General features: G+C 34.9%; 2 protein-coding genes across 2 annotated transcripts in view; both read right to left on the bottom strand.

Moving 5' to 3' along the window:
- Positions 1 to 27,232, bottom strand: part of LOC123667544 (probable ATP-dependent RNA helicase DHX35) — a 56,518-nt gene that overhangs the window by 20,742 nt on the left and 8,544 nt on the right. The window contains exons 3-4 of the mRNA XM_045601425.1: positions 7,530 to 7,694; positions 800 to 880 (exon numbers count right to left, since the gene is read on the bottom strand). Of these exons, the coding sequence (XP_045457381.1) occupies positions 800 to 880; positions 7,530 to 7,694 (246 nt within the window). The remainder of the gene's footprint in view (positions 1 to 799; positions 881 to 7,529; positions 7,695 to 27,232) is intronic.
- Positions 22,542 to 23,775, bottom strand: LOC123667545 (ceramide phosphoethanolamine synthase). The gene is made up of 2 exons (XM_045601426.1): positions 23,136 to 23,775; positions 22,542 to 23,096 (listed from the first exon to the last, which is right to left on the bottom strand). Exons 1-2 carry the CDS (start codon positions 23,773 to 23,775, stop codon positions 22,660 to 22,662), a joined length of 1,077 nt encoding a protein of 358 aa, XP_045457382.1. The 3' UTR covers positions 22,542 to 22,659.

The following is a 27,232-nucleotide window of genomic DNA, read 5'->3' as shown; positions in this document are numbered from 1 at the left end:
GAATAATTTTCAGCCACTCTCCTTTATTATAAAAATTGGTCAGGACAAGACAAGTGGGACGCTCGCTCGCTTCAGCCTGTAATATCCCACTGGTATAGGCCTCTTTCACTATGTAGGAGACAGATCAGAGCTTGATCCACCACGCTGCACCAAAACAGGTTGACGGATAAATTCCCTATTATTAGTAACGATCGCTATGAGGTGTACATGATAACAACCGGGACCGACGCCTTAACGTGCTCTCCGACGCACGGTGGGGAAACCCACAAGGACTTAACAAACATCCAGCCCACGGCAAACATCTGCATGGCCAATTCAAATGTTTGTCATGTGCGGAGATCGACCGGCACAAACCAGTGCTGTGACCGTTGCGCCAACGTGCAAAGTTGGACGAATGACGTAAGTATCGTAAGAGGTCTGCATATTTCGACAGAAATATTTATGAAATGGCAAAAACAAACTGCTGTTGATAATTAACTTCGAAGGCCAATAGATGGCATTACTGCTGTATCTTATTTGCGCTGTAGTTTAATTGTAACGTTTAAGGTCCTTCATCATTTGACGTGACCTTCTGTGATACCAATAGCTACTCATGTATTCACTACAAAAACACAAAATAAGGCCTAACTTTACGGCACAGGTGTAAGTGATCCAGGAGTGTTTTATTTAGTATAGTAAAAATGGTATTATTAGAGGTAAGCAACGGAATCAAACTGGAACACATGAAGGGTAATAAGCCCTGTCATCCCCCTACTATCACCCCTTACGGTAAAGATAGATAATAAAGTCTATACTTTACCTCATCAAGCACGATGCAGGTATACTGCATAAGGAGTGGGGATGCGAACATCTCCCTAAGCAGAACCCCCTCCGTCATAAACTGTAATAAAACATTAAATTATTAATAAAGAATACAATACAATAGTTTGGAAAATTATTTTTGTGTTATAACAATTGAAAATATTCACTTCAGCCCATCGCAGTCCACTGCTGGAAATAGGCGTCCACAAGTTCGCGCCAAAAATGGCGTGAACTCGTGTGTGTTGCCCATAGTCACCACGCTGGGCAGGCAGGTTAGTGACAGCACGGCTAGCTTTGTCGCACGGAAGATGTTTTCGGCCTGTGTATTTTAAAGCCAGCATTTGGATGGACATCCCGCCATCGGTCGGCTTTTTGAGTTCTAAGTTGGTAGTGGAACTGTGTTATCCCTTAGTCGCCTCTTACGACAACCACGGGAAGAGAGGGGGTGGCTATATTCTTTACTGCTGTAACCACACAGCTATTGAAAATATTAATCTAATATATAAAATTCTCGTGTCGCGGTGTTTGTAGTTAAACTCCTCCGAAACGGCTTGACCGATTCTCATGAAATTTTGTGTGCATATTGGGTAGGTCGAACAACATCTATTTTTCACCCCCCTAAATGTTAAGGGTAGTCAACCACAATTTTTTTTTTAATTTTTGATAAATTATTTTTCCAAAAAGGGATATTAAGTGTGTTTAATATCATATATGGCAAAACAACGTTTGCGGGGTCAGCTAGCAAAAAAATAAACATAACCGTAAACTTAAAACGGGAAAAGCCGTGAGTTCTATATAGCTTATGACACATATATTACAGGCACGTACGTAATTGTATGATAGTTGCTTACATACAGATTGGACAAAATAAAGTTTACTAATTTTCTCTGTAATATTAGTCATGACTCGTCGTATCTTTGACTTGCTATAGATTCAAAACTAGGTACCTAGGATTTGCCTTTTCCGTTTCTTGCGTTAAAACAGCCTATGTTATAATCGGTCTAGCTGTTTGTGAGTTTATTTATTGCAAACAAACAAAAAAAAACAAGTATTTCTAACAACTAACTGATTTCCCCGTCTGAAATCAAACACCCTTGAACCCACCACATGAAATTTCCCCGGAATTTTTCCCGGAAGTACCGCGACCGTACAGAAGATCATAGCTAAATAATACTGCTTTCAACGAAAAACGCTTCATATAAACCCTTCTACCTCAACGACCCCCAGTAGGATTTTCTCCTGCGGCGGTCCGGAAACACAACACACAAGTACAAACGCCTGTATACAAATGTCTGTCGTGAGCGAGGATCGAAACCTCGATCGCCAGCTCACCAGCCAGTGATGTAACCGCTGCGCCAACGCGTCGTCTATTTTTAAACATTCTATAGGTTCAATGACCAAGGAATCCTGACGACCACTTAACATCAACAAAAAAAAAAAAAGTTTGAAATGTCAACTAAATCTATACCTACAACAAACCTAACCCGTCACTACAAATTTAAGACAAGGCCAAATAACAATAGGTCATTGTTGCGTTATTTTGACGGTTCTATTTTTAATAGAAAAGTTTCTTAAAAATGTCGATTTCTTTTGACCTTTCGATTGTTTTGACACCGGAATTTACTTCACATTTTACAAAAATCGATTTCCATATAAGGCCCCCGGTATGAAAAAAATATGACGAATAAAATCTACTGAACGAATGATCTCGTTACGTTTCTCGCAACGCCATCTATCGGACCCGAATAGGGTTCGGATAGACGACGGCGATTTCGAATAACGTCATCCGCTAGATAGCGCCATCAATCCGATATTAATTTTAAACGTGATAGATGGCGTTATTTGATTCGTTTATTTACCATTTGATACGGTATTAATCTTTTTCTTAGACTAGTAAGCCTTTTTCGTGCCTATTTAGACAGTCGATCTGAAGGAGTTATCTCTAGTTTTTTTTTTTCCTTTTTTTTTAGTTGTCCTACGCCTTCGATTTTTATTTTTCGGAGTCCTTTTTTACAATGTTATTATATTATTTAAGCTAGTCCTCTTTGTCATACTTCTCGCTTTTATTCCACAGAAAGTCTGCATACCAATTTAAATAACCTAGCAGGCGAAGTTATAGCTGCTGTATATGTTTCATACAAACTATCAACCCCAATCAAATGCCCTTAGCAGTGGAATATCAAAAAATCCGTTCTTAGCGGACGTTTACTAACTATAATCTACCTCCCTGCTAAATTTCATCTTTGTCCATCCTGGATGGATGGACCATCCAGCGGTTTTTGAGTTCTCGTGATGAGTGAGTCAGTGACCTTTCTCTTTTATATATATACTAGCTGACCCGGCGAACTTCGTATCGCCTAACACAAAATTTATCGTATGGTATTAAAGTTCAAATTGACTTTTAAGTATTATCACAAATCTTTTGTATGGGAGTATAGAAAAGTGTTGTTTTTTGACTTTTTCAGGAAATTTAAATTTTTTTTTTTAATTTTTTTCTCCGTAAGAACCATCATCGTACTTCAAGGAATATTTTAAAAAAAGAATTAGCGAAATCGGTCCAACCGTTCTCGAGTTTTGCGCTTAGCAACACATTCAGCGACTCATTTTTATATTATAGATATATAGATTACGATGCATTATTTGGACACCTTCTCATTATCTATAGAGTATACATTTTAAATTTCAAGTCTCTTACTTCAAAAACATAGGACTTTCATACAAACTTGCAACTCCCGTTTTACCCCCTTAGGGGTCGAGTTTTGTAAAATCCGTTCTTAGCGGATGTCTACGCCCTATAAGGAGCCTACCTGCCAAATTTCGTTTGTAGGTGTTATAGTTTCGGAGATTTCGTGATGAGTGAGTGACCTTTCGCTTTTATATATATTATAGATTATAGATTATAGATTATAGATAAGATAATATTATAAAGCTGAAGAGTTTGTTTCTTTGATTAATCTCAGGAATTGCTGATTTGTATTGAATAATTCGTTTTTTGTTGAATAGTCCACTTATCGAGGAAGGCTATAGGCTATATAACATCACGCTAAATCCAACAGGAGCTGAGCATTCATAAGAAATGTTACGAAAACGGGAAAAATATTCTTTTTTAAGGCTTCCGTTACGTAACTTCGGTTAACGGTTAAACCTACCCAAAAACTAAATATAATATGACGGAAATGAATGAAGGTTAACTACGTATATAATACATTATATATAACATATAAATACCCTATTCGTCAAAAATATTTATTTTGAACAAAACTGTCCTTGACATTATTTGATTTCAATGAATATCTTAGAAGAGATCATAGTTTTAAAATAACTCTACGAATTAATTATCAAAAAACGAGTGTGCTTTAGACCACACGACTGAAGTAAAACTTACGTAATGTAACTCTCTCTCTCCTTAAATCTTAAACTTATATCTCACTCTCAACTTCCATTCGCCTCGCCTGATCACACTTTTCGTAACGCTCTCGTCACGCATTCACCAGCTTATTCCCAAGGCAATCGTACGTAGAAAAAATTCACAACAAAAAAAAATTTAACCTCCCAACATTCTTTTTTAAATATATACTAGAAACATCGCGAGCGTGTTGCCGACTCTACCCTCGATCCAGGAACTCTGGCCACCTTACCAAAGGAACACAACACTGCTTGAGGGCAGTGTTATTTGACTGTGATCTTCTACAACAGTGTTTCCCCAAAGTGGGCGATAACGCCCCCTTGTGGGCGCTGCAGTACTAAATGGTAAGAGACCTAGAAAAAAATGGTGCCGTTGTGTAGAGATTTGTCATTTAATCTATAAGGATTCTCGACTACAACTTGTGAACATCAACTAATATTCATTAAAAGATTCCTCAAACTGGACACTATAAAATAATTTATTCTCTTAGTGGGCAGTAGACAAAATAAGTTTGGGTACCCCTGTTCTACAAGAATGGGGTACTACGAGTCGGGCTGTTCCAAATTTCGAGCGAGGTATTTCCTGCTGTGCCCTACCTCAACACACTACGAGGTACTACCCAAAAATACATATATAAATAAATATAAGACCCAATTTGCGATGGAAATCAAAGCAAAAACCCGGAAGCGGAAAGTAGAGTGACTGCAAATTACGCCAACAGACGTTCAATAAATCTAACCCAATACTTAAATATGTAAATTAGTTTATCTATGTGACGGTTGAATACAAAAAACTAGTTTTAACAAGAAAAAAATGTATTTTTAAGACGATGCGATGACCTAGCTAAGGTCATGGACATAATTAGCTATTTAAAAAAATTAATGATTTTTTTGTGTTTGTTTGAAGTACTGATTCGAATTGAAACAAAGATGTGTGGACTTAGTGACGATGTATTTCATGCAACATGTTACTAATTTTGTACTAAAACACGGTTTATTTTTTATTTTTAAAATAGGAACTGCTGAGTTTTTTGCCCATTCTTCTCTGCAGAATCTAGATTCAGAATCGGTGGTAGATTCACTTTTTAACCGACTTCAAAAAAGGAGGCGGTTACTCAATTCGACCGTATATATATTATGTATGTTCGGAGATAACTCTGTCGTTTATGAACCGATTTTGAGAATTCTTTTTTTGTTGGATAGGAGATATCCTAAGTGTGGTACCAGGATCTGATGATGGGATCCCAAAGAAATCGAGGGAAACCCTCGAAAATCCGCATAACTTCTTACTGGGTGTGTCGATTTTGATGATTTTTAATTTAATCGAAAGCCGATGTTTATCATGTGGTTGCATTTAAATTTCGCTGATATCTGATTACCACTTATGGCGTAATCTTTGATAATGCGTATTTACTTGACTATTTTTTGGTCTACCTACGTTGTATTACTTATTGATGTAATTGAAGTCGGTTTTTTTTTTCGTTTGCCAGCAAACACAATTATAAAAACTAAGAAGCATTTAAAAATTTTAATTTATAAAATGGCGATTCGATGGTGCTTTTAAAGCCTATTTGAATAAAGTTAATTTTGACCTCAGTAAAATATCATCAGGTATTTATTATTATATTATAATAAGTGAACTTATTTAAAGTGAAACAGGCGCTAATTTATGCCCTAATATATCTGCAACCAATAAAGCCTATCAGTAACTTATATGATACATAAATTTTATAATTGATATCGGTTAATGGAAATTTAGACAGGGCCTAAATCATACGGATCAACCTTGATGGAGGCTGACGTCACTCTAGTGTAGTGGAGCGTGCACCGTGTCGGCGCTCACTCACCGACGATTTCTGGTTTGATTCCCGCTCGAGATGGATATTTGTTGCTTCAGCCTGTAATATCCCACTACTGGGAATAGGCCTCTTTCCCCATGTAGGAGAAGGATCAGAGCTTAATCCACCACACTGCTCCAATGCGGGTTGGCATATTTGTATTTCTACAAATATTTCATTCCAGTCTATTTGTCTGTCCTTGTGAGTTACCCCCGTTAACCCACCGTCCCTAGAAGAGCACGTTAAGCTATCGGTTCCGGTTGTTATCATGAATACCTGATAGCGATCGTTACTCACAGACATCTGCCAACATGAAGTGGAGCAGAGTGATGGATTAAGCTCCAACCTTTTTCCTGCATGAGGAAAGAGGCCTATGCACAGCAGTGGGATAATATCCCACGTTAAAGACTGAATCATGATGGAATCGTGAAAGTAGTCTATCAGCAACTTATACGATAGATATACTTTTTACACAGAAACCGGTAAATAGGCTCAAATGAATGAACTTATTGATGAAATAAACATTTATTATTTATTATTTATTATTATTTATTTTCGTTCACATCATAATAATAAATCGATTACGTCTCAGTAACGTTTCGTTTTTACGGCTCAAAGTCTGGCCACAATACGTGCATTTGCCTTATAGCCCTTGAGACTATTTATAATATTATATACACCTTATTTCCAGTGCAAGAGAGATCAAAATAAAATAACTTATTATATAAGCGATTAGTTAGTTATGATAATCAAGTTAAGATAAGCGATTAGAATTTTTATGTACATAGATATACAGACCAAAATCTAATCAACTGTATCCAAGAAGGTTGTTATACCGGAAAACTTTTGTTGGTTTTACGGTACTTTATATTTTATTGGTATTATACTAAAGGACGTCCCTTGGCTGGCTTTGACGTTTGAACTAAAATCAAGTTAATACAAAAGAACTGAAATAGATTCTCAGTAATAAATAATAATAAGTAATAAATATCTTATAACACACACACGGTCGTCTGTTCCTGAGGTTAGCAACTTAATCCTTGTGTTATAGGTAGCAGCCGACTGATATAGCGAGATATTTTTTGATTAATATACATAGAAATAGAACATACATATATAAATACAAATATTACACTAAGACTCAGTCGGGAATCGAACCCGCCACCTACGGGGTAGAAAGCAAGGCCACAACAAACTACGCCAAAGGGTTAGTCAGAATTATTCCTATAATAATTGTAAATAGGGCTGGCTGTCAGGGTTTACTTAATTTTTAGAACACATGCTATTTTTCTGATCACCACAAATGTCTACTATTACCAACGACTAATCCCGTGTCAGGAAAGTCAAAAAGCGTCTAAACCACACCGAAGATGGCCAATTGCAAGGCTTAAACCAATGTTTGTCATATGCGCTTACTGGAGCAACAGAAAGATCCTGCGTACACCAGGCCCATACGTCTTTAATGTAATGCACTTTTCTACTCACCACAATACCGGTATCAGGCTTCCTCATGCTGGTCATAGCGGCGCTATAACCGACCTCGTCCCCAAGTTGCACGCTTCGCTCGTCGGCCACTCGGCACGCAAGAGACAGAGCTGCGGCGACACGCGGCTGTGTCACGCATACTTTGTGACCGATCTCGTAGACGTACTGCAAAGATATGGATTTGGCAATTTTTTCGACTAAAATCTGCAAAATATTGCCGATAATAATCAGGACTGATGGCAACAAAAGAACAAATGTTTCTGAAGTTATACTTCTTTTGGCACATTAAGGGAAATGATGAGAGTATATATTTTTTACGATGCGCGCACACACCGTCACAAAAAACCGACGCCCTGTTAGCTAGGCAACTAAGAAGAAGTTAGCAACGTGAAGTTAGCCAGCCAATGAAGTATAACTTCTTACGTGGGCACAATAGCAAATGCCTTATTTGTCGAATTGCATAATAAAAAAGCCGAAGGCGCGAAAGACCATACTTTCTAGATCATCATCTAGTTCCCACAAATAAACCCTTTGTATCATCTATGTACCTAATTCTTGTCAATAGTAAATAGTCCACAATCCCTTAAATAGTATAGATACCCATAAAATACAAACATCATATACGTTATATATATCAGCCGACGACTCTTTGGCGACGCGTTGGCGCAACGGTCACAGCACTGGTTTGTGGTTGTTGCGCTGTCGGTTGCAGGTTCGATCATCGCAAATGACAAACATTGTATTGGCCATCCAGATTTTTGCCATGGTCTGATTCTTCTCTTACGTGGAGAAAGAGGCCTATGCCCAGCAGTGGGATAGTACAGGCTGAAGCGATACGTTATTTCAATTTTTAATTCATGGTAGCGACATTACTCTATCTCAAGAGAAATACTCGTCCTTGAGGACAGGCTTGGAGTAAAAATCAATAATCAGTGTCAAAATATTGTAAACAAAACGATGGTAAAAATAAAAATTCAGATAAACTCACTCTCTTATTTCAAAGTTTTTAATAATAATTAAATAATGGGGTGGCTTTTTTTTGTTTAAACTAATGTATCAACAAATTTATGCCAAGCAAATATATTTTTATCTCACGGATATGCTCAAAATAAGAACTGTACGAACACTAACCAATATTTGGGAATCAAGACCAGGCCAGGGCCTTCGATAAATATAAAGAATATAGAATCTAGATGAGAGCGTCTCACGTTACGAGGGTACTCAGGTATGCTAAAAAGATGCCCAATTCCAACCAACCCGAAAATCTCAAATCTTATCTATAACGAATCTTCGTGCTCGAAAATAATTTCATACGCCCCCCGGTTTCACTCACAACAATCAAATAAACTTTTCAGCTTTATAATATTAGTATAGATTTCAAAATATTTTAAAAACCACATAATTTATGATTGATTATATGGAAGAACTTTTCCGACACGTTCTACGCTTATCAGTGGAAGCAATTATTTTTAAATATAGGAAAAACCAATAAAACACGCTAGCGACGAGAAAATTACGCAACGTTACGTCGATTTCACCATTAAATTATAGAGAGAATAGTCAAGAATGTGAAACAATATATAAAGTCCAGACCTATTGAGATACGAGAGGAATTTTTATACTTTCGCTGTGTGGCTACGGTAAAGAATATAGCCATCCTCTCTTCATGTGGATGTCGTAAGCGACGATTATGGGATAACACAGTTCCACTACAACAACTTAAAAAGCTGATGGCGGGATAATCAATTGCTGGCTTTGAAATGAAAAATACACAGGCCGAAGACGGTTAGCAGCGTCTTCGGTGCTACAAAGCCAGCCCTGAGCCAGAGTGGTGACTATGCGCAACACAGATGAGCTCACGCCATTTTTGGCGTGAACTTGTGGAGGCCTATGTCCAGCAGTGGACTGTGATAGGCTGAAATGATTATTTTATACATACTTTTATTTTTCACAGAATAAGGAACGGCAACGATACAGCACTGGTTTATGGCCATACAGATGTTTGCCGTGGTCTGGGTGTTTGTGCAGTCCTTGTGGGTCTCCCCACGATGCCTCGGAGAGCAAGTTAAGCCGTCGATCCTAGTTCTTATCATGTACACTTGATAGCGATCTTTACTCATAGTAGGGAATATATCCGCCTACCCGCATTGGTGCAGCGTAGTCGATTAAGCTCTGACCCTTCTCCTACATGTGGAAAGAAGCATATGCCTAGCAGTGGGATATTACAGGCGGAAGCGCAAGAATTAACATGACTTTGTTTTCGGATATTTGTTGTTTTCGAAGTCAGATGACATGCGCTACTTCATATTCTTTAAAAATATTTAGAAAAATGATAGAATAAAAATAATATAGCAATAAATGAGGAAGGGCGGGATGTATGCATGCTCAAAATCTGGAGAAGAACCTCCACCTTACAGAAGATCACAGCAAAATACACACACTTTCCAGTAGTGTTGTGCTCCTGTGGTGAGTATAGTGGCCAGATGGGGAGGGAAGGTCCATAAGCTACGATAATCACTTACCATTATGTAAGCGGTACGCTTGTTTGCCATCCTAGTTGTATAGTAAAAATTAAAAAAAAATTACAAATTTGTGAGCGATAGATGACAAAATTAAAATATCTGTTTTTAGGTCAACAGGTTATTCGCCTTTCCAGATTGTACGTTTCATGCCAAGTGATATAATAATTTGGTAAGATTAATTTTCTCCTGGCAATGATCAGTTGTATGATGAATGTAGACTGTATTACGCTGTTTTACAAAATATACAATATTTTTTTTTTTCTTATAAAATTCACACACGGTCCTCTGTACCTAAGGTAAGCAACTTAATGCTTGTGTTACAGATAACAGCCGGCTGATATACATATCTTTTCGATAAATACATACATATTGTACTTATATAAATACACCCATACATATGCTCTAAGAAGCAGAAATCAGGGTCACTGCAAAGTACGCCAACGAACGAGTCAAAGATAGATATAGCGATCTTTTCGCGTTGGGAACGCGTATACCCGACAAGACACATCGGAACAGCGTGGTACATTAAGCTCCAGTCCTTCTCCTACACGGAGAAAGAGGCCTATACTTAGTGTGGTGTTACAAACTGAACCGGCATAGTTTGTCGAATAAAATATTCAATGAAGCCGAAATCAAGGTGAGCCGTACGCTTATTCGCCAACTCAGTTGTATAAAAAAAATAGTTTTATGCACGACTCGTCCGTGTAGATTACATGATTAATACATAGATTTATAAATAAATTCACCGCTTGACGACCGCTTTAGTGTATTGATGCGTGTGACGTGTCGGCGGCGCCTAAATACCGACGGTCGCGAGGTCGATTCACGCTCGGATATTTCTCGGTGTTTATACAAATATTTACTTCCGGTCTGGTTGTTAGATCTTGTGGATCTTTCGGTCCCGGTTGTTATCAAGAAATGTAGTAGCAGCGTGGTGGATAAAGCTCCAATCCTTCTCCTACATGGTGAAAGAGATTTATGTCCAGCAGTAGGATGTTTCTTGATTATGATTTAGCCTATAACCCCTGGATTAGAAAGCAGGATTCACTGCAAACTGCACAAACGAGCTAATCAAATTACATTAACGTATATTCTTTTTATCAAATCGGTTAATAATTAGTCATCTAAAGCGACAATGTTGTCAGGTTAATTTGATCACATAATTATGACTGGGATGACGACATCTCAGTCTCCAATTATCTAGACATTCTTAATTCAATCAGCTGGTACCGCTGAGGTGAGATATTCGTCGGGTTTCTATATTCGAAAAACTAATCGTTTTGCTGAAGAACCTTTTAAATTCGAACATTGTTAATTGCTTCTGCTGCTGCTTTCAAGCAGTGTTGTGTTCCTGTGGTGAGCAATATGACCAGAGCTCCAGTTGGGGATTAGGGGTAGGGTCGGCAACGCGCTTGCGACCCTAGTGTCGCAAGCGTCTATAAGCTACGGTTATCGTTGTATAAAAACTTTATTGGAAACTCCCTATTAACACGAAACACATTTTTTTTCCATTTCTCAATAAATGGCAGTTTTGTTAGGTTAATTGTGACCGCAGAGCTGGCCGCTAGGCTGTTGTTACGGCAGCAAAGAATATAGCCACCCTCCCTCTTCCCGTGGGTGTCGTAAGAGGCGAATAAGGGATAACAGTTCAACTACCACCTTGGAACTTAGAAAGCCGACCGATGATGGGATTTCCATCCAGCTGCTGGTTTTTAAATAAACAAACCAAAGACGGGCAACAGCCTCTTCGGTGCGACAATTTTGCATAAAAAATACATTAAATCAATAAAAAAAACATTACACACACTACCATGTATTTGACACACACACGCATATTATACTCTTTTCTTTATTATTATAGAAGTACTTGTTTTGCCGCTAAACTCTATTTAAAAATAGAGGTTGGTGGTAGAAGGGTGTAAATTAAGGAGTGTATGTATTTTTTAACGCCAAATCATAATAATTTAAAAAATAGATAATTTATCTAAAAATTAAAAAGAAAATAGGGGCGAACTACCCTTAACATTTAGGGGGATGAAAAATAGATGTTGTTCGATTCTCAGACCTACCCAATATGCACACAAAATTTCATGAGAATCGGTCAAGCCGTTTTGGAAGAGTTTAACTACAAACACCGCGACACGAGAATTTTATATGTATATTAGATAGACTTTGACAACAGAATCTTAATAATGCTCGAACATATAATTTAAATTAATTATGGTCGAATTTCGGCCACTGGGCGACCCCTAGTAATATTAATTGGATACGTATTGCATCCTAACGCCTTAGCGCAGTTGCCATAGCAAGTGACTGATGTGGTAGGTCGAATGTTCGATTTCCGAACATAAGTAATATTTTTATAAGCCGAATATAACCAATCTACATAAGCGATTCAAGACAGTTTTAATAAGTGTACATATATTGTGGCTAGAAAATAAGTTTACATATATTGTAGTTAGCAAATAAGTGTAAATATAATAAAAATAATTACTATATAAATGTATAAATAAGCAATATGTAGAATAGTCTTGATCAGTGGACTCGCGTCGACTTTTAGAAATTTTAAGACTCTTCTACGATTCTAAAGTTGCGGTGAAGTACCGATGCATGTTTAAACAAAAAAAAAAAAAAAAAGAAAAAAATGGAATAACAAAAGCACGGGCATAATAAGCCTGTGAGTATATCACTTAAATAAAATAAAAAAAATACCAATATTTTATGTATTACAAATGCCATGGGCAACTAAGAGCTCACGGATGTCGTGAGTTATAATTTAAAAAAAAAAAAACAACAACAGAAACTGCCTAGCAACAGTAACTATAATAAAATGTCAAAATCAAAAATAAAAAAATAATCCTTTGTCTTATTTATCAATCAACTTTCTAGACCTTGAATTGTATACCTACGAGTAGATTTAATCAGAATAAAAACCGCTAGAAAATACACACATTGAAATCACGTGTTGGAAGCGTGAGACAACAGTTATGACTTTGAGACCATATTATTCTTAGACAAAAAAGTCTAATATTAGGACCACATGTCTTTCTATGCCATTAAAACGACGACATTGTTTTATATTGTTTTATTTTATATCATAATTATTTGTTCTCAAACAAAATGAAAACCGACTTTATGTCGATAAGTATATTATATGTAAATAGCATTACAATACACGTTTTAAGAGATCTCAAAAACATCTTCACATTTCGTTTAATTTCAAATAGGTAACCAGAATTCAAAGACAAAAATGATTATCAAAACCGAGTGTGCTTTAGACCACACGACTGAAGTAAACGCTTCAGCCTGTAATGTTCCACTGTTGGGCATAGCCCTCTTTCCCCATCCCCAGGAGAAGGACCAGAGCTTAGTCTACCACGCTACTCCAATGGGGGTTGGCGGATGATGATAAAAAACTACAAACACACTAATCCATCAAATCACAATGGACATCTACTAAATAACGAAACAGCTATAAATTTCGCTCCACACGTGGACTATGAATATTACGCAGTACATACACGTGGTACTTTGTAACGTAATACATTTGTGATTAAATTATTTATATACAAAACGACGGAGAAGCTGTATACAAATTACATACAAAGTAACATGGAATTATTTATTTGTATATTTTGTAATACAGTGGCGTAGCGGAGGCGGTGCCTGGGGGGTCAGATTTGAAAGGCAAAATTACCACGATATTTTTTCAAAATTCAAAATTGCGTCCGCAATATAACACACATAATAATAAAGTAGAATTGAGAACCTCCTCCTTTATTGAAGGTGGTTAATGAACATATTTAAAATGATGCTTGCAATGAGTGTGTTAAATTAATTTGGACAAAAAAAAAATTAACGAATTGGCGGCAAATTTTCGGTTGGTCCCGGGTGGCAAAAAACCACGCTAAGCCACTGTTGTATTCAATTTACTATTACTATCATATTTGTGTTTGCTCGCAAACGAAAAAAAAATCGACTTCAATTACATCGACAAATAATACAACGTAAATAAACAAAAAATAGTCTAGTAAATACGCATCATCAAAAGATGACTTAAAAAAAACGGTCACCAGATCTCGATCAGATTTAAATGGGACAACAGATAAGCATTAGCTTTGATTCAAACAAGAATCATTAAAATAGGAATACCCAGTGAAAAGTTATGCTGTATAACACAACATAGGTACACTAAAAAATAATCAAGTAAATACGCATTATTAGATATAGCTCGACTGCACAAAACTGGAAGACCAACATAATATTTGCAGTTGAATTGTTTAGAGAACAACGTTTTACAACAGCAAAACAAAGTTTGTTTTCTAAGCTTGCTTCAATGTTGTATGTCGAAATAAGAATCTGGGTTCGCCCACAAGAGGTCAAATACCTTCTACAGTCCCCTCTCCCTTCGCGATACAAAAAAATGATGTCACTCAATGCATTTGTAGAGGAAATGACATCATATTAAAAACTAGAGTTAGTTTTTTTAATTAGACCTGCATGTAACAGTGTTTTTATATATTTATATATATTTTACATCTCTCATGTTCGGTAAGTAGGTTCTTATTACCTCCAAATGGGGCTTGTAAGTTGTAGGTGACTAATTAACACTCTAGGATAATAATGTAGCTAGAAAAGCCCTAAGGCGGTAAGTAATTAAAAAAAAAACACTTCTTTCTTTCAAAAAGTTCGCGTTCATCTAACCATCATACTGCCAATAGACATCATGCATTCAGCCCAATGACCAAAGAGGTCGCTTTGCTATTCAGCCTTGTCTTCGTGTGAGTATAATAGTCATCAATTTTAAATATCGAACGCCGAAACTCAATTTCGATCTTGAAAAAAAAATTAAAAAGTTCTTTACTTGATTCTTTTTAATGATAAAATGTTTTATTCTTGTAATACCGGTTTTTTTTTCTTACCTCACAATCGAGATGTAAAGCAGAATAGTTAGCTCGGGTGTAAGCATCAATTGCACCCTCGAACTATAGGAGCCCTCGCTGCGCTCGTGCGACAAATCGCAAAGCGACTTTAAACTGCCCCAACAGGCTAGTCAGTACGGATGGAACTTTGGAACTTTTTCTGGATTTGGAAGTAAAAAAAAATGGTAATTTAAGTTGTTAATAATTATCATTACATAGTATAAAACAAAGTCGCTTCCCGCTGCCTGTATGCTTAGATATTTAAAACTACGCAACGGATTTTGACGCGGTAGTAAATAGAGTAATTCTAGAAGGTTTATATGTATAATACATGCATAATATATTAGAGGAACTCTGATATTTTTAGCAACTGTGCGAAGCCGGGGAGTGGTCGCTAGTTTCATATAAGATTTTAAATTAACATGATTATTTTTATTACTAAAAGTATGAGACTCGTGAACACGACATTCGTAGATAATTTCGAAATATCGAGGTCAGCAAAATGAAAATAAAACAAACATGGTAAATATCCCGTTTATAAATAATTTAATTTCATGCAAGATGTTACTAATTTTATACCCGAGTAGAAAAAAGGTCAGGCTCAACCAGATCATGTATCTGGACCGGATCAGGATAGAATAAGGCATACCTGATCCGGCAAGCTCTATCAGGACCAGGTCCGGTCCAGACAAGGATAGCCTGATATAAAATATAATCAAGTATGGTAAGGCATAGTGGATCAGGACCAGGTCCGGTCCAGACAAGGATAGCCTGATGTAAAATATAATCAAGTATGGTAAGGCATACTGGATCAGGACCAGGTCCGGTCCAGACAAGGCTAGCCTGATGTAAAATCTTACCAAGTATGGTAAGGCATACTGGATCAGGACCTGGTCCGGTCCAGATCAGGATGGCCTGAAAGAAATGACGCGAACTGAGCCTGAATCGCGCTATTAATGTTTTTAAGCGCACTTAGTATATATACAGTTATCAGGACAATCTAGCAGGGAGTCCATTTCTACACAGTGGAGCAGTCGTAAGTAATAGGAAATAGTAGTTAGTAGTTAATCATTAGAAGTTAATAAATAAAATTTAATTAATAATAATAATTAATTAATAACATAAAAATAAATAAAAATAATTAATATTTAAAGTAAAGACATAAATAAATAATACATTGGAAAAAATAAACGGAAATAAATATTATCATAATTATGTTAATACATATTTATATCAATTCCCATATTTTTTTGTTAAACAATTTTTTCAAAAATATACATTCGTGTTTTTTAAAAGGACCGAACCGAACCCGCTGATCAGGATGAGATGAGATTTCCTGATCAGGTCCAGATCAGGAAATCTCATCTCATCCTGATCAGGTCCAGACCAATCATCTGCGTTACATGCCTTATCTAGTCCTGATCAGGCATGCCTGGTCCGGTCCTTCTAAGGAAGACGAAAAAATTTCTACTCGGGTAATAAAACAAAGATTTTTTTAAAGAGCAACGAAGTTTCTTGATGGTTTTTTTTTATACAACTAGGTCGGCAAATAATCGTACGGCTCACCTGATTTTAAGCAATTACCGTAGCTTATAGGCGTCTGCAACACCAGAAGCATTGCAAGTGCGTTGTCGACCCTACCCTCAATCCCCACCAGGAGCTCTGGTCACCTTACTCACCAACAGGAACACAACACTGCTCAAAAGCAGTATTATTTAGCTGTGATATTCTGTAAGCTCGAGGTACTACCCCAGTCGGGCCACTCCATGTTTTGAGAAGGAAATTTCCTGCTGTGCCCTACCTCAGTTAATGGTACTTCTCAGCTGAACCTACATTCTGAATCGGTGGTAACTTCCCTTTTACGATAGTTAAATTATGAAAAAATATACTTTACTTTTGAAGTAAGTAGATAATTGATAATTTTTTATTTATTTTTTTATCATTTTTTATTTAAGAATTACTTGTGTCAACATTTTTGAAATCACATGCTTTGGACGTTTATAATTTAATAAAAAACGTTAGAAAAAACGCCACTAGTAAAGTCTGAGCTTTGTCTTTGAGATCAATTAAATCTATTAGTTTAATAATACAAGATGATCACAACGATATACTGCCAAGTTAAAAGTGTAATCGCAGAACACAGTTCAGCTACCCATTTAATAACTATGTGATTTTATTGAAAATCTATAAATAAATGAATAAAATTTTCCTGGATTGCTTGAACAAGCACAATAGCGGTTATGTCACAGCGTCGATAAAGTCACATTTTATTAGCAAAAAATAAAAAAATAAAAACTATATCGACATTTAGCAGATGCGCTTTTATAACGGATTAAGTAAAGATAAAATATAATATATCGATATCTTCACCGACTGTTTATAATATTATATTAAAGATTCTCGTGTTACAATGTTAGTTAAAATACTCGTCCGAAACGGCTAGACCAATCTTTATGAAATTTTGTGTGCATATCGGGTAGGTCTGAGAATTGGACAACATCTATTTTTCATACCCCTAAGTTATAAAGGGGGGATTAAGGGGTTTAATAACATATATGGCAAAACTTTTGCGGGGTCAGCTAGTAATATATAAAACGATGTGCACGTAACAAAATAAATAATAGAATTCCAATACAACGAAACATGCCGTAGCAAAATATGAAATAGAATTAATACAATTTAAAATATCAATTATAAAAAAGAATTCGAAATACAAATTCTTGACATCTGTCAAAAAATATACTTATAAAAATGAAATGACGTTTCATTATTATTTCTACATAAAAAGCCTGAATATAAGTGGATACGCCACAGACATCAATCAAAAAATCACCCTAAATATTATTTACAATAAAAATGTAAAAAAAAGGTTGTAAAAAAAAGTTCATAAAAAAAAAACTACAGTCATCCGTGCGTAACTTTTTTTAATATAAAAAAATAAGGTCGGAATCACTGGCATCGTTAAAAAGGTCAATTTATAGAAAAAAAAATATTTATAACATTTTATTTTTAAATACATATACCCGTAACAATCAAAAACTATAAGGCTGTGTACATATCGACATAACGAATGTTACGACTGTCGCATGATTTAATAACTAGCGACTAATTTGTCTTACATGTTTTTTTTTTCAATTTAATATATCAATGTACATATACTTATTTTTAACATATAAATAAATTATAAGAACATCGTCAAAACATATCAATCACAGTTTATCTTTATATTAAATACAACTTTGTAAAATTAATAAAATTAATAAAATACATAAGACGCATTATAATTTTATATATTGTATATAACATATAATATAACCACTTTTTTTAAATAAGTAAACAATATTTCCTTATCTTTTAACTTTATTACACACATTAAAAAAAAACAACATACAATGATGTTAACAAATGAAACGTTTGTTGAAAATTTAAGGTTTATGGATTTTTTTTTTTTATGTAAAAATATAATACTTTCCCTCCAACATATTTCATTTTATAAATATTAAAAGTATCCTATTAAAATTATTTTTTAATAATTATCAACTTAAACATTAAATGAAAAAACAACATTATATAAAAATAATACAATAATTTACAACTTTATAACTGTATCCTGGTTCCTATACTCGGAAAACGAATCGTTTTCGAATATAGAAACCGGGATATAATCAAACGGTTTTTATACATATAAGGTGTTCGACAACTAACTGCGGTCCTTCAAATGGTTCTGTAGGTGGTATAGATCACGTTAAACATGAAAAAAAAACTAAACCTTTTTTAAATTTTACTTCGTCCTTATATGAGAGTTACTCGGGCAAAATAGTTCTGCATAAACCGTCCTTATATTCTAAATCATGACAATAGCATATATTGTTGCAGTCAAATGCCTTATATATTTAAAAATAACGCAACTTTATTCCTTACCATTATAATCACACCCTACGCGAAAATCAGTCGGGTTTCCTAGCGGTATACCTACATATTTTAAGCACCAAGATAATTAGACGCGTTGCTGATTTATTTCTTTATTTATTCGCCTAATGATAATTGGTTACCGTACCCCATTGTTTGTAAAAAATCTTTGGGTCGCCTGAAGCTGATCGCATGTACCCACTTGGAAGCCTTAATCGAGAGATCGTCTTTACAAATAAATAAAATTGGAGTGTCTGTTTGTAATATTAAAATAACATGATGTATACACGGTACGTATACCAAAATAACATTTTTTACAATTCTGTCTGTCTGTCTGTCTGTTTGTTCCGACTTATCTCTGAAACGGCTGGACCGATTTTGACGGGACTTTCACGACAGATAGCTGATGTAACAAGGAGTAAATAGGCGACTTTTATTTTAGATTTTTTTTTTTGTAACCTTGCAAACTGAACAATGTTTCTTTTTTATTCCACGCGGACGAATTCACAGGCACAGCTAGTAGGTTAATGAAAAGAAATCGAGAAGATTTGTAGGTCTTAGATAAGATTAAAATTAGACATACACAATTCGAACCATTCGAAAACATTAAACTATTCTCCATATACTAGCGATTTCAATAAATTAAATTCGAATAAAGCTTACGTCACAACACTATCTACTATTGAAACCAGATGTAAACATTCAACTTATAACGCTAACCTAAATTCGCTGATATTTTAAAATGAACGTTATATTTAAATAAACACAATGCTTTAATATCAACAGTCTACTAAAGATCGTGACGCACTGAAAGCGATTACTATATCGTAACGGTTAAGAAGCGATGATTTTCGTACAGACAGAATTTCTGAAACAATTATAATACGTAGCGTTCACTATCCATATGATCTTTATACTGAAGCTATAGAGGATGGGATTATATGATTGGCGCCTTTTTATTTGTATTTTAATTACCTCTATCTTATTACTGTCATTCGAGTATGAAATTTGAGCGTTTCTCTTCTTTATAATTAGGGGAGCAAGGCTCACGGTAGCAATTGTTATATGGCTGCCGTCGCCAACCTATAATACGTTTGTTATTATCACGAAAGATCGGCTTAACGGATTTGGATGAAAAAGGGTCCAGATATAGGTCATAATCTGGAATAGCACAAAACTTATCTTTTTTCAGAAATGAAATTTTTAATATAGAAAAAATATCTATTGCCATATTTTTTTTTCTGTATTCCTCTAAGTCAAATTTTGTTAACCAAATTCAATATGGCCTTAACAGTACAATCATACCATAAAGGCATCGATCGAGTTAAGTTTTTTTGATTGAAGTTTAACCAACGAATATACTATACTATAAGGGTACATTTACACCATAAAGGAATCTTGACCTAAGTTTTTTTGCACCCATAATCGTCACTAGGCGTATCTGTGAACGCTCCAACTACCTGACCTCCGCTTACCTTGTATGTACTTTGTTACATTGAAACATTATTTATAGCTGATTTTTCATTATTGTACTAAGCTTTTTTTATATAAATAACTAGGTCGGCAAACAAGCATACGGCTCACCTGATGGTAACCGGGCTCTGGTCACCTTACCCACCAACAGGAACAGAACACTATTTGAAAACAGTATTACTTAGCTGTGATCGATAGGGTCGATAATTATAATTTATAATCTTTAATCCCGTTTATAATTTATAATCCCATAAACTACGTTTAGATTGGTAATCATAATACAATTTTTTATTTAATTTTTGTTTAGCAATTATTATTTACTAGTTTTAAGTTTTAAAATTATTTTTCTACCTTTGTCGAATTTCAAAACGCAAAAAACTCACGCCACTGCGTGAAATTTTAAGTGGCAGATTAACGCTAATTTGATGATGATGAAAAACTAACTTTTATCTATTGGATACCGTTATACGTCCAACAATTATTTGAAACTATTGGAAACCGGTTAAAGAGAACCTAATAGACACTTGTTACTTTTTATACCTTTTATAGCCTAGGATGCATCTAATTATCTTGGTGCAACGTATATAACCATATCCTTATTGTATTGGCACAGAATCCCTAATATCACATTAATACACCAGTACAGTACGTGGAAGTAGCATTAAAATAATTAGGAAGGTAACTGACAAAAGTGACTTACGGATGGTTCGAAGACTTTTGATTTTACTTACTAAATATCGTTTCTATATTCATAAAACGATTCGTTTTGCTAACATGACGGTGAACGATCCGTTTTATGAATATATCAATCAGGGTTTAACGGTTCCTATATTAAAAATAAACGATTCGTTTATTAATTTTTTTCATATAAAAGTTTCTAAAAAATTACGACATACGAATCGTTTTCAAAATCAATCGATAATAAGTAAAATAGATAGATTATTGAGACCATCCGTTCATTATGATCCCACTTCCATTATAATATCTTATGACCAAAGTAACTTACGGACGGTTTTAATAATCTATCTCCACTAATATTTCAATATACGAACCGTTTCCGATATATATATTTATAGAAAGACATATATTATTTATGATCCCATGAATATTTGAAGTTATACGATTTATGGACATTTTCTATAATAGAATTTTTTAAGATTCGATAAATATTTATAAAACTATTTAATTTATATTAAATAACTGTCAGATTACATTTCATATAACCCTTGTCTTATGTATATAAATATAATATATCTATTACTTACTTAGGAATTATATTGAATAAGTTTACAATAAAATAGTAGATAATTCCATCAAAATATCGAAACGAAAGCAGTAACACCCCTTGAAGAGAAAATTATTATTCTATCACTTATATTTTGATAATTAGATTTTGGAGTAACTAAAATCAAATTTTGAATTATTTGTTGCATAATTATCGTTTTCGTTCAAATTGTTACATTTTCTGCAAAAGCTTGACGTTGGATTTAATGATAGCATTTTGTTGTATAATTATCGTTTTCGTTCAAATTGTTACAAAAAAAATTCAAAAGCTTGACGTTGAATTTAATGATTATATCAATATTTTGGGTTCCAACTCTGATAATTAATAAACAATAAACGCCTCGCGCTCAACGACCCCCGCTAAGATTTACTCCTGTCGGGGGTCCAGAAACACAATAACAAGCACAAACGCCAAGACCACGGCAAACAACTGTATGTCTCTACAAATGTTTGGAATGTAAATCGTCAAATAATTGTCATAAAATATGCATCATTACAAATAACTCAAAAACTATTGTACCAATCAGATCTCAATTAAATTTAAATGGGATGACATGACCCCAACTTTCGATTTAAAAAAAAAAAACATCGAAATCGGTCCACACAGTCAAAAGTTTTGAGGTAACATACAAAAAAAAAACAATCGAATTGAGAACCTCTTATTTTTTGAAGTCGGTTAAAAATGCCTATCTTGCGGCCGGCCTTAACACCTTTACTTTTAGGAGTACACGTTTACGAGTACGTGTTACTTTACACAGATATTTAACGACTCGTTTTGGATGATATAATTCGCTATTTTGTTGTAAACTTACATTATATGTATATAAAGATTAAAATAAAATTACTTTAAAAAATATGTCGCACAACAATTATTAACTATTTGGAACAATGATATAAATAAATTTAATAATAATTAAATTTAATACTAAACGTGATATAAAATATACAGTACGATGCGTCGATAGTCACAACTAAACAATAACTTGTTAGAATTTAAATAAACCAAAACAAGGGAAGAGTTCAGACATCCATACTTTTAACGACAAATGTTCTTGTATTTTCGACCAAATACTCAGAAGTAGCGACAGCTACAACCAAACAAATGTAGCCGCTGTAATGCACTGCCTTCAATAACGACCAAGTCTTATCACAGAAAACCGCTAAAGATAACAGATGTAAATAACTATGTGGATTAACTATCCTCCAGAGACCCGTAGCGAAGAAAAACGTTTTTGAAGTGAAACTTGCTTCCCGCCTAACAACATCGTATTCCGTGCAATTCTCCAACAAATCCTGATATATATCTATATACCTATTCCAAGCTAGCGAAGATAGCACCATTTGACCGGAAAACAGACCCAACACTTGAATTATCCTCTGCAGGGGCACTTTTGTCTTATACGATATGCCTATTTCGGCTGTGTGATCTCTCTCAATATCCTCGCTTGAGTTTATCTCTTTCAATTGATGATAGGGCAGGGTGCTGACCGGGGTACCTTTGTAGCCCCGTCTTGGAGGATTAGTCTTTAAATACAATAGAATACCAATCATCATAGCTGTTACACCCACTAAATCACATATACCATCCACCCAGTACCCCAAACTCCCGACTTCAGACCTCTCCCCTTTTATGTGCTTCCTCTCTCTAGCTACGTGCCCATCTAGATCGTCCAAGAACATTCTAATTTGGAACAAAACAATAGCAACACGACGTATTACTAAACTCTGACATGTCAACAGTTTCGCTCCAATGCATGCAACGAATACGTGAAACAGGGATATCATATTCGGCGTCAGAAATAGCATTCTTTCTGATATGCTAAATCCTATATCGACGATCGCGCACAGCGGGCCGTATATGTAATGATTAATGTGATCGACCATCAGAGCTTTCACAGTCGGGTGACATAGAGGGTTAATATTACAAGGTATCCAAGTAACATCTTCGTAGTTCGATGATTTCACCGACTGAAATGTCGACGTCTGCGTCGTTGCATTTTGAACGGGTTCAAATAAATCAATCTTATAATTCTTTATCCTTAAAAATAGAAACGTGTCCATATAAATACAGTACACGACGACGATTACGAGGAGAAGCGTTAGGATTTTACTAGCTTGTGACGAAGGCCACATCATTTTGATTAAATATAGGGTGATTTACGCATGTGGTTAATTCTTGGCTATCTTTAGCCGAGGGCGTGCAATGGATCTCGTAGGGCTTCCAGTCAGCTCGAAAGCATCTCGATAACCGCAGATGTTTTGTTACGCGTGGGTTACGAAACAACACTAATCTATTAATAACGCTGAAATCTTTGCGTTTCGCTTTTTATCGTGAAAATTTTTAACAATAAAATATCAACTACCGATGGTTTCTATTTGTATATATATTTTAAAAATCTCAACACACCACTTAGTCTTCGTTACGGACATTTTATCACATACACACTTCGCACATTCTTTATTTCGGTACACAAAAACGAGTTTTTTACCGCATCGGAACGTAAAACGATCCGTTTAATCGAATCAGTGCGACCGACGGATGTCTTATCAAAACAGTAATCGAACAATGGTTGGTCGGGAACGTAACTATTATTTAAATTTTAAACGTGTAACACAAACAGCAGGCAATGTTTACATAACGCGAGTGTGGAGCGCGTCGGGACTGCAACATGCGTGCGCATGGTGCCGCGTCTGGAGACGGAATGTCGGACGACGGGGGAAGATTCCCGCCTTAACGTTTGTCAAATTTTGACTTTGTTGAATAATATACTAAACCTGCGTTTTACAATCGACTTTTTTATTGGAAGTCGGCTTGTTCAATCAGATCATGTCTGAACCAACATCCCAATGTGCCAAATCTATACTAGAGTTTGTATTTAGTAGTATTAAGTTAAGATCTAGTAATAATTTAGTATTATAATTTAGTTTATTTAAAAATGTTAAAATTGTTAGTTTTAATACAGGATAAGTATAGTATAGGACTGTCGTGTACATATGTATAAAAGTCCCTAATAAAGATATAAAAAAAAAAATATCGAATTGAAAAGAAACAATTTTATGTCGACTGTAATTATTTTCAAGTAAAATCCTCACAACTTTTAATGATTGTTTTTTTTTTTTTTTTATTGGAAATTTGAGAGAGACCTGACGATTACCTACTTTTTGAGTTACCCTAAATAATGCTATGTAAAAATATTTAATGAACAATTTTTTCAACCTACGTTGATGGTGTTCTCATTTTAAGGTTCTCGATTTGACTGTATTTTTTTTTTTTTTTTTTTTTTGACGTGTTAGATCATAATTTTATACAGGTGTGTTGATTTAGATAATTTTTTTTATTAAGAAGTTTTGTCGTACCTATTGTCTAATTTAAATTTTAGCAATACTTTGAGTTATTCTTATCCCTAATGATTTGCATAGTACTGTACTTGTCGATCTATGATTATTAATTCTTGTATATTATAATATTAATTATTTATTTATTTATGTAAATAAATGTCGTTTTTTTGTGTGTGTGTGTGTGTGTGTGTGTGTGAAACAAAAAACAGAATTCATAATTGAAATAAAATCATAATTACAGCCTATACAGTCCACTGCTGGACATAGGCCTCCACAAGTTTACGCCAAAAAATAGCGCGAACTCATGTATTTTGCCCATAGTCACCACGCTGGGCAGGCGGGTTGGTGACCGCAGGGCTGGCTTTGTCGCACCGAAGACGCTGCTGCCCGTCATCGGCCTGTGTATTTCAAAACCAGCAGTTGGATGGTTATTCCGCCACCGATCGGCTTTTTAAGTTCCAAGGTGGTAGCGGAACTGTGTTATCCCTTAGTCGCCTCTTACGACACCCACGGGAAGAGAGGGGGTAGCTATATTCTTTAGTACCGTAGCCACACAGTACCTAGTTGAAATAAAATATAAATGGAAATTAAATTATGAAATTAATTAGCGTCGCAGTTAATGACTCATTAAAACGTAATCGGTTTTATTTAAATATTTAATTATTTAAGTGCTAATTAAATGTTTAATTAAAATTACATTACAGAATACGGAGATGTATTTTTAAAGATAATACTAAATCCATTTTCCTTATAGACTTAAATGAATTATTTTACCTTAAATTAATTATATATGCATATGTTATTAAAATACAAATAATAAAAATAATAATTTCATAATTCTACTATATAAGACTGTGTAATTTGTCCTGTGACAAATTTTCATATGAAACTAGCTGAGTCGAAAGCCTCTGTCCTGCCCGAAATAGCAACTAGCAAATTTGATTGCTGATATACCGACAGCAGCGCCACCTGCCGGGTCTAATTGTTTAACCATAAACCATCCTTTAACCCATTCAGATGTATACAAGAAATTTTAAAAAAATCGGTCCAGAGGCGAGGAAAACTTAGTTGACAAACAAACGAACAGAAGGATTGTCTAATATATAAAATTCTCGTGTCGCGGTGTTTGTAGTTAAACTCCTCCGAAACGGCTTGACCGATTCTTATGAAATTTTGTGTGGATATTGGGTAGGTCTGAGAAACGACCAACATCTATTTTTCATCCCCCTAAATGTTAAGGGTAGTCCACGCCAATTTTTTTTTTTTTTTTTAATTTTTAGATGAATTATTTATTCTTTATTTATTATGATTTGGCGTTGAAAAATACATAAAACCCTAAAATTTAATCCTTCTACCACCAACCCTTGTTTTTAGCGGGCAAGACAACGTTTGCCGAGTCAGCTAGTAATCTATATAAGTATATATCTATATAGTTATCTGTCTGACAGTGATTTTCAAAATAACTGTGTTTTTTCAAGTGCTGTTGTCTGTAGTATGTAGTTATTTACACGATATTAAAACGCAAACAAACGATTTTAGAAAATTTGTCTGTCTGTCTGTCTGTCTGTCTTTCCGTTAGTCAGAGCTAATCTTCGGAAGGGCTAAACTGATTTTTATGGGACTTTTGCAAGAAAATAGAAGAGATTGTGGAGCAACATATAAGCTACTTTTATCCGGGATTATCTGTGCCCAAGTACCTACCTCCCAGATAGATTTATATAATAACCTAACGTTTTATATTAAATACGACAATTTTCGCTAGCGAATCACAACCATACTAATATTATAAAGCTGACAGCTAATCTTACAACTACTTCGAAACGAAAAATTATTTTGTGTGACAGCCCAGTATCGAGTAAGGCTATTTTTTCCTCAAATTAACGCGGGCAAAACCGCGGGGCATTTATTAAGATAAAGTTTTTGTTGTTAGTATTAATTGCGCATCTGTGTGATATCTATACATATCTATATCTATACATATAATAAAATGGTAGGAAAGTCAAAACTGTACATTGAATATTTTTTAAAAAGAATACTTGGGGTGTGATCTACAATCGATACAGAAGCCAAAAATATAGTTTTTAGAATTTTTGTCTGTTTGTCTGTATGTATGTCCGGGATAAACTCAAAAAGTACCGCATGAATTAACTTCAAATTTGGTTCGAATATCATTAAGAAGTCGGGTCAACATATATTATCATGCTATCACCTACCGGGGACGAGCAGTGAACCTTTATTTCCTCAACGCATTCTG

The sequence above is a fragment of the Melitaea cinxia genome, chromosome 28 (assembly GCF_905220565.1).
Source record: "Melitaea cinxia chromosome 28, ilMelCinx1.1, whole genome shotgun sequence".
NCBI lineage: Eukaryota > Metazoa > Arthropoda > Insecta > Lepidoptera > Nymphalidae > Melitaea > Melitaea cinxia.
This window is presented reverse-complemented; position numbering and strand designations above follow the sequence as displayed.

Coding starts and splice junctions, on each gene's coding strand:
- LOC123667545 (XM_045601426.1), bottom strand. CDS start 23,775: ATGATGTGGCCTTCGTCACAAGCTAGTAAAATCCTAACGCTTCTCCTC. Junction 23,097..23,135: donor TCCAAGACGGGGCTACAAAG/GTACCCCGGTCA, acceptor ATCAATTGAAAG/AGATAAACTCAAGCGAGGAT.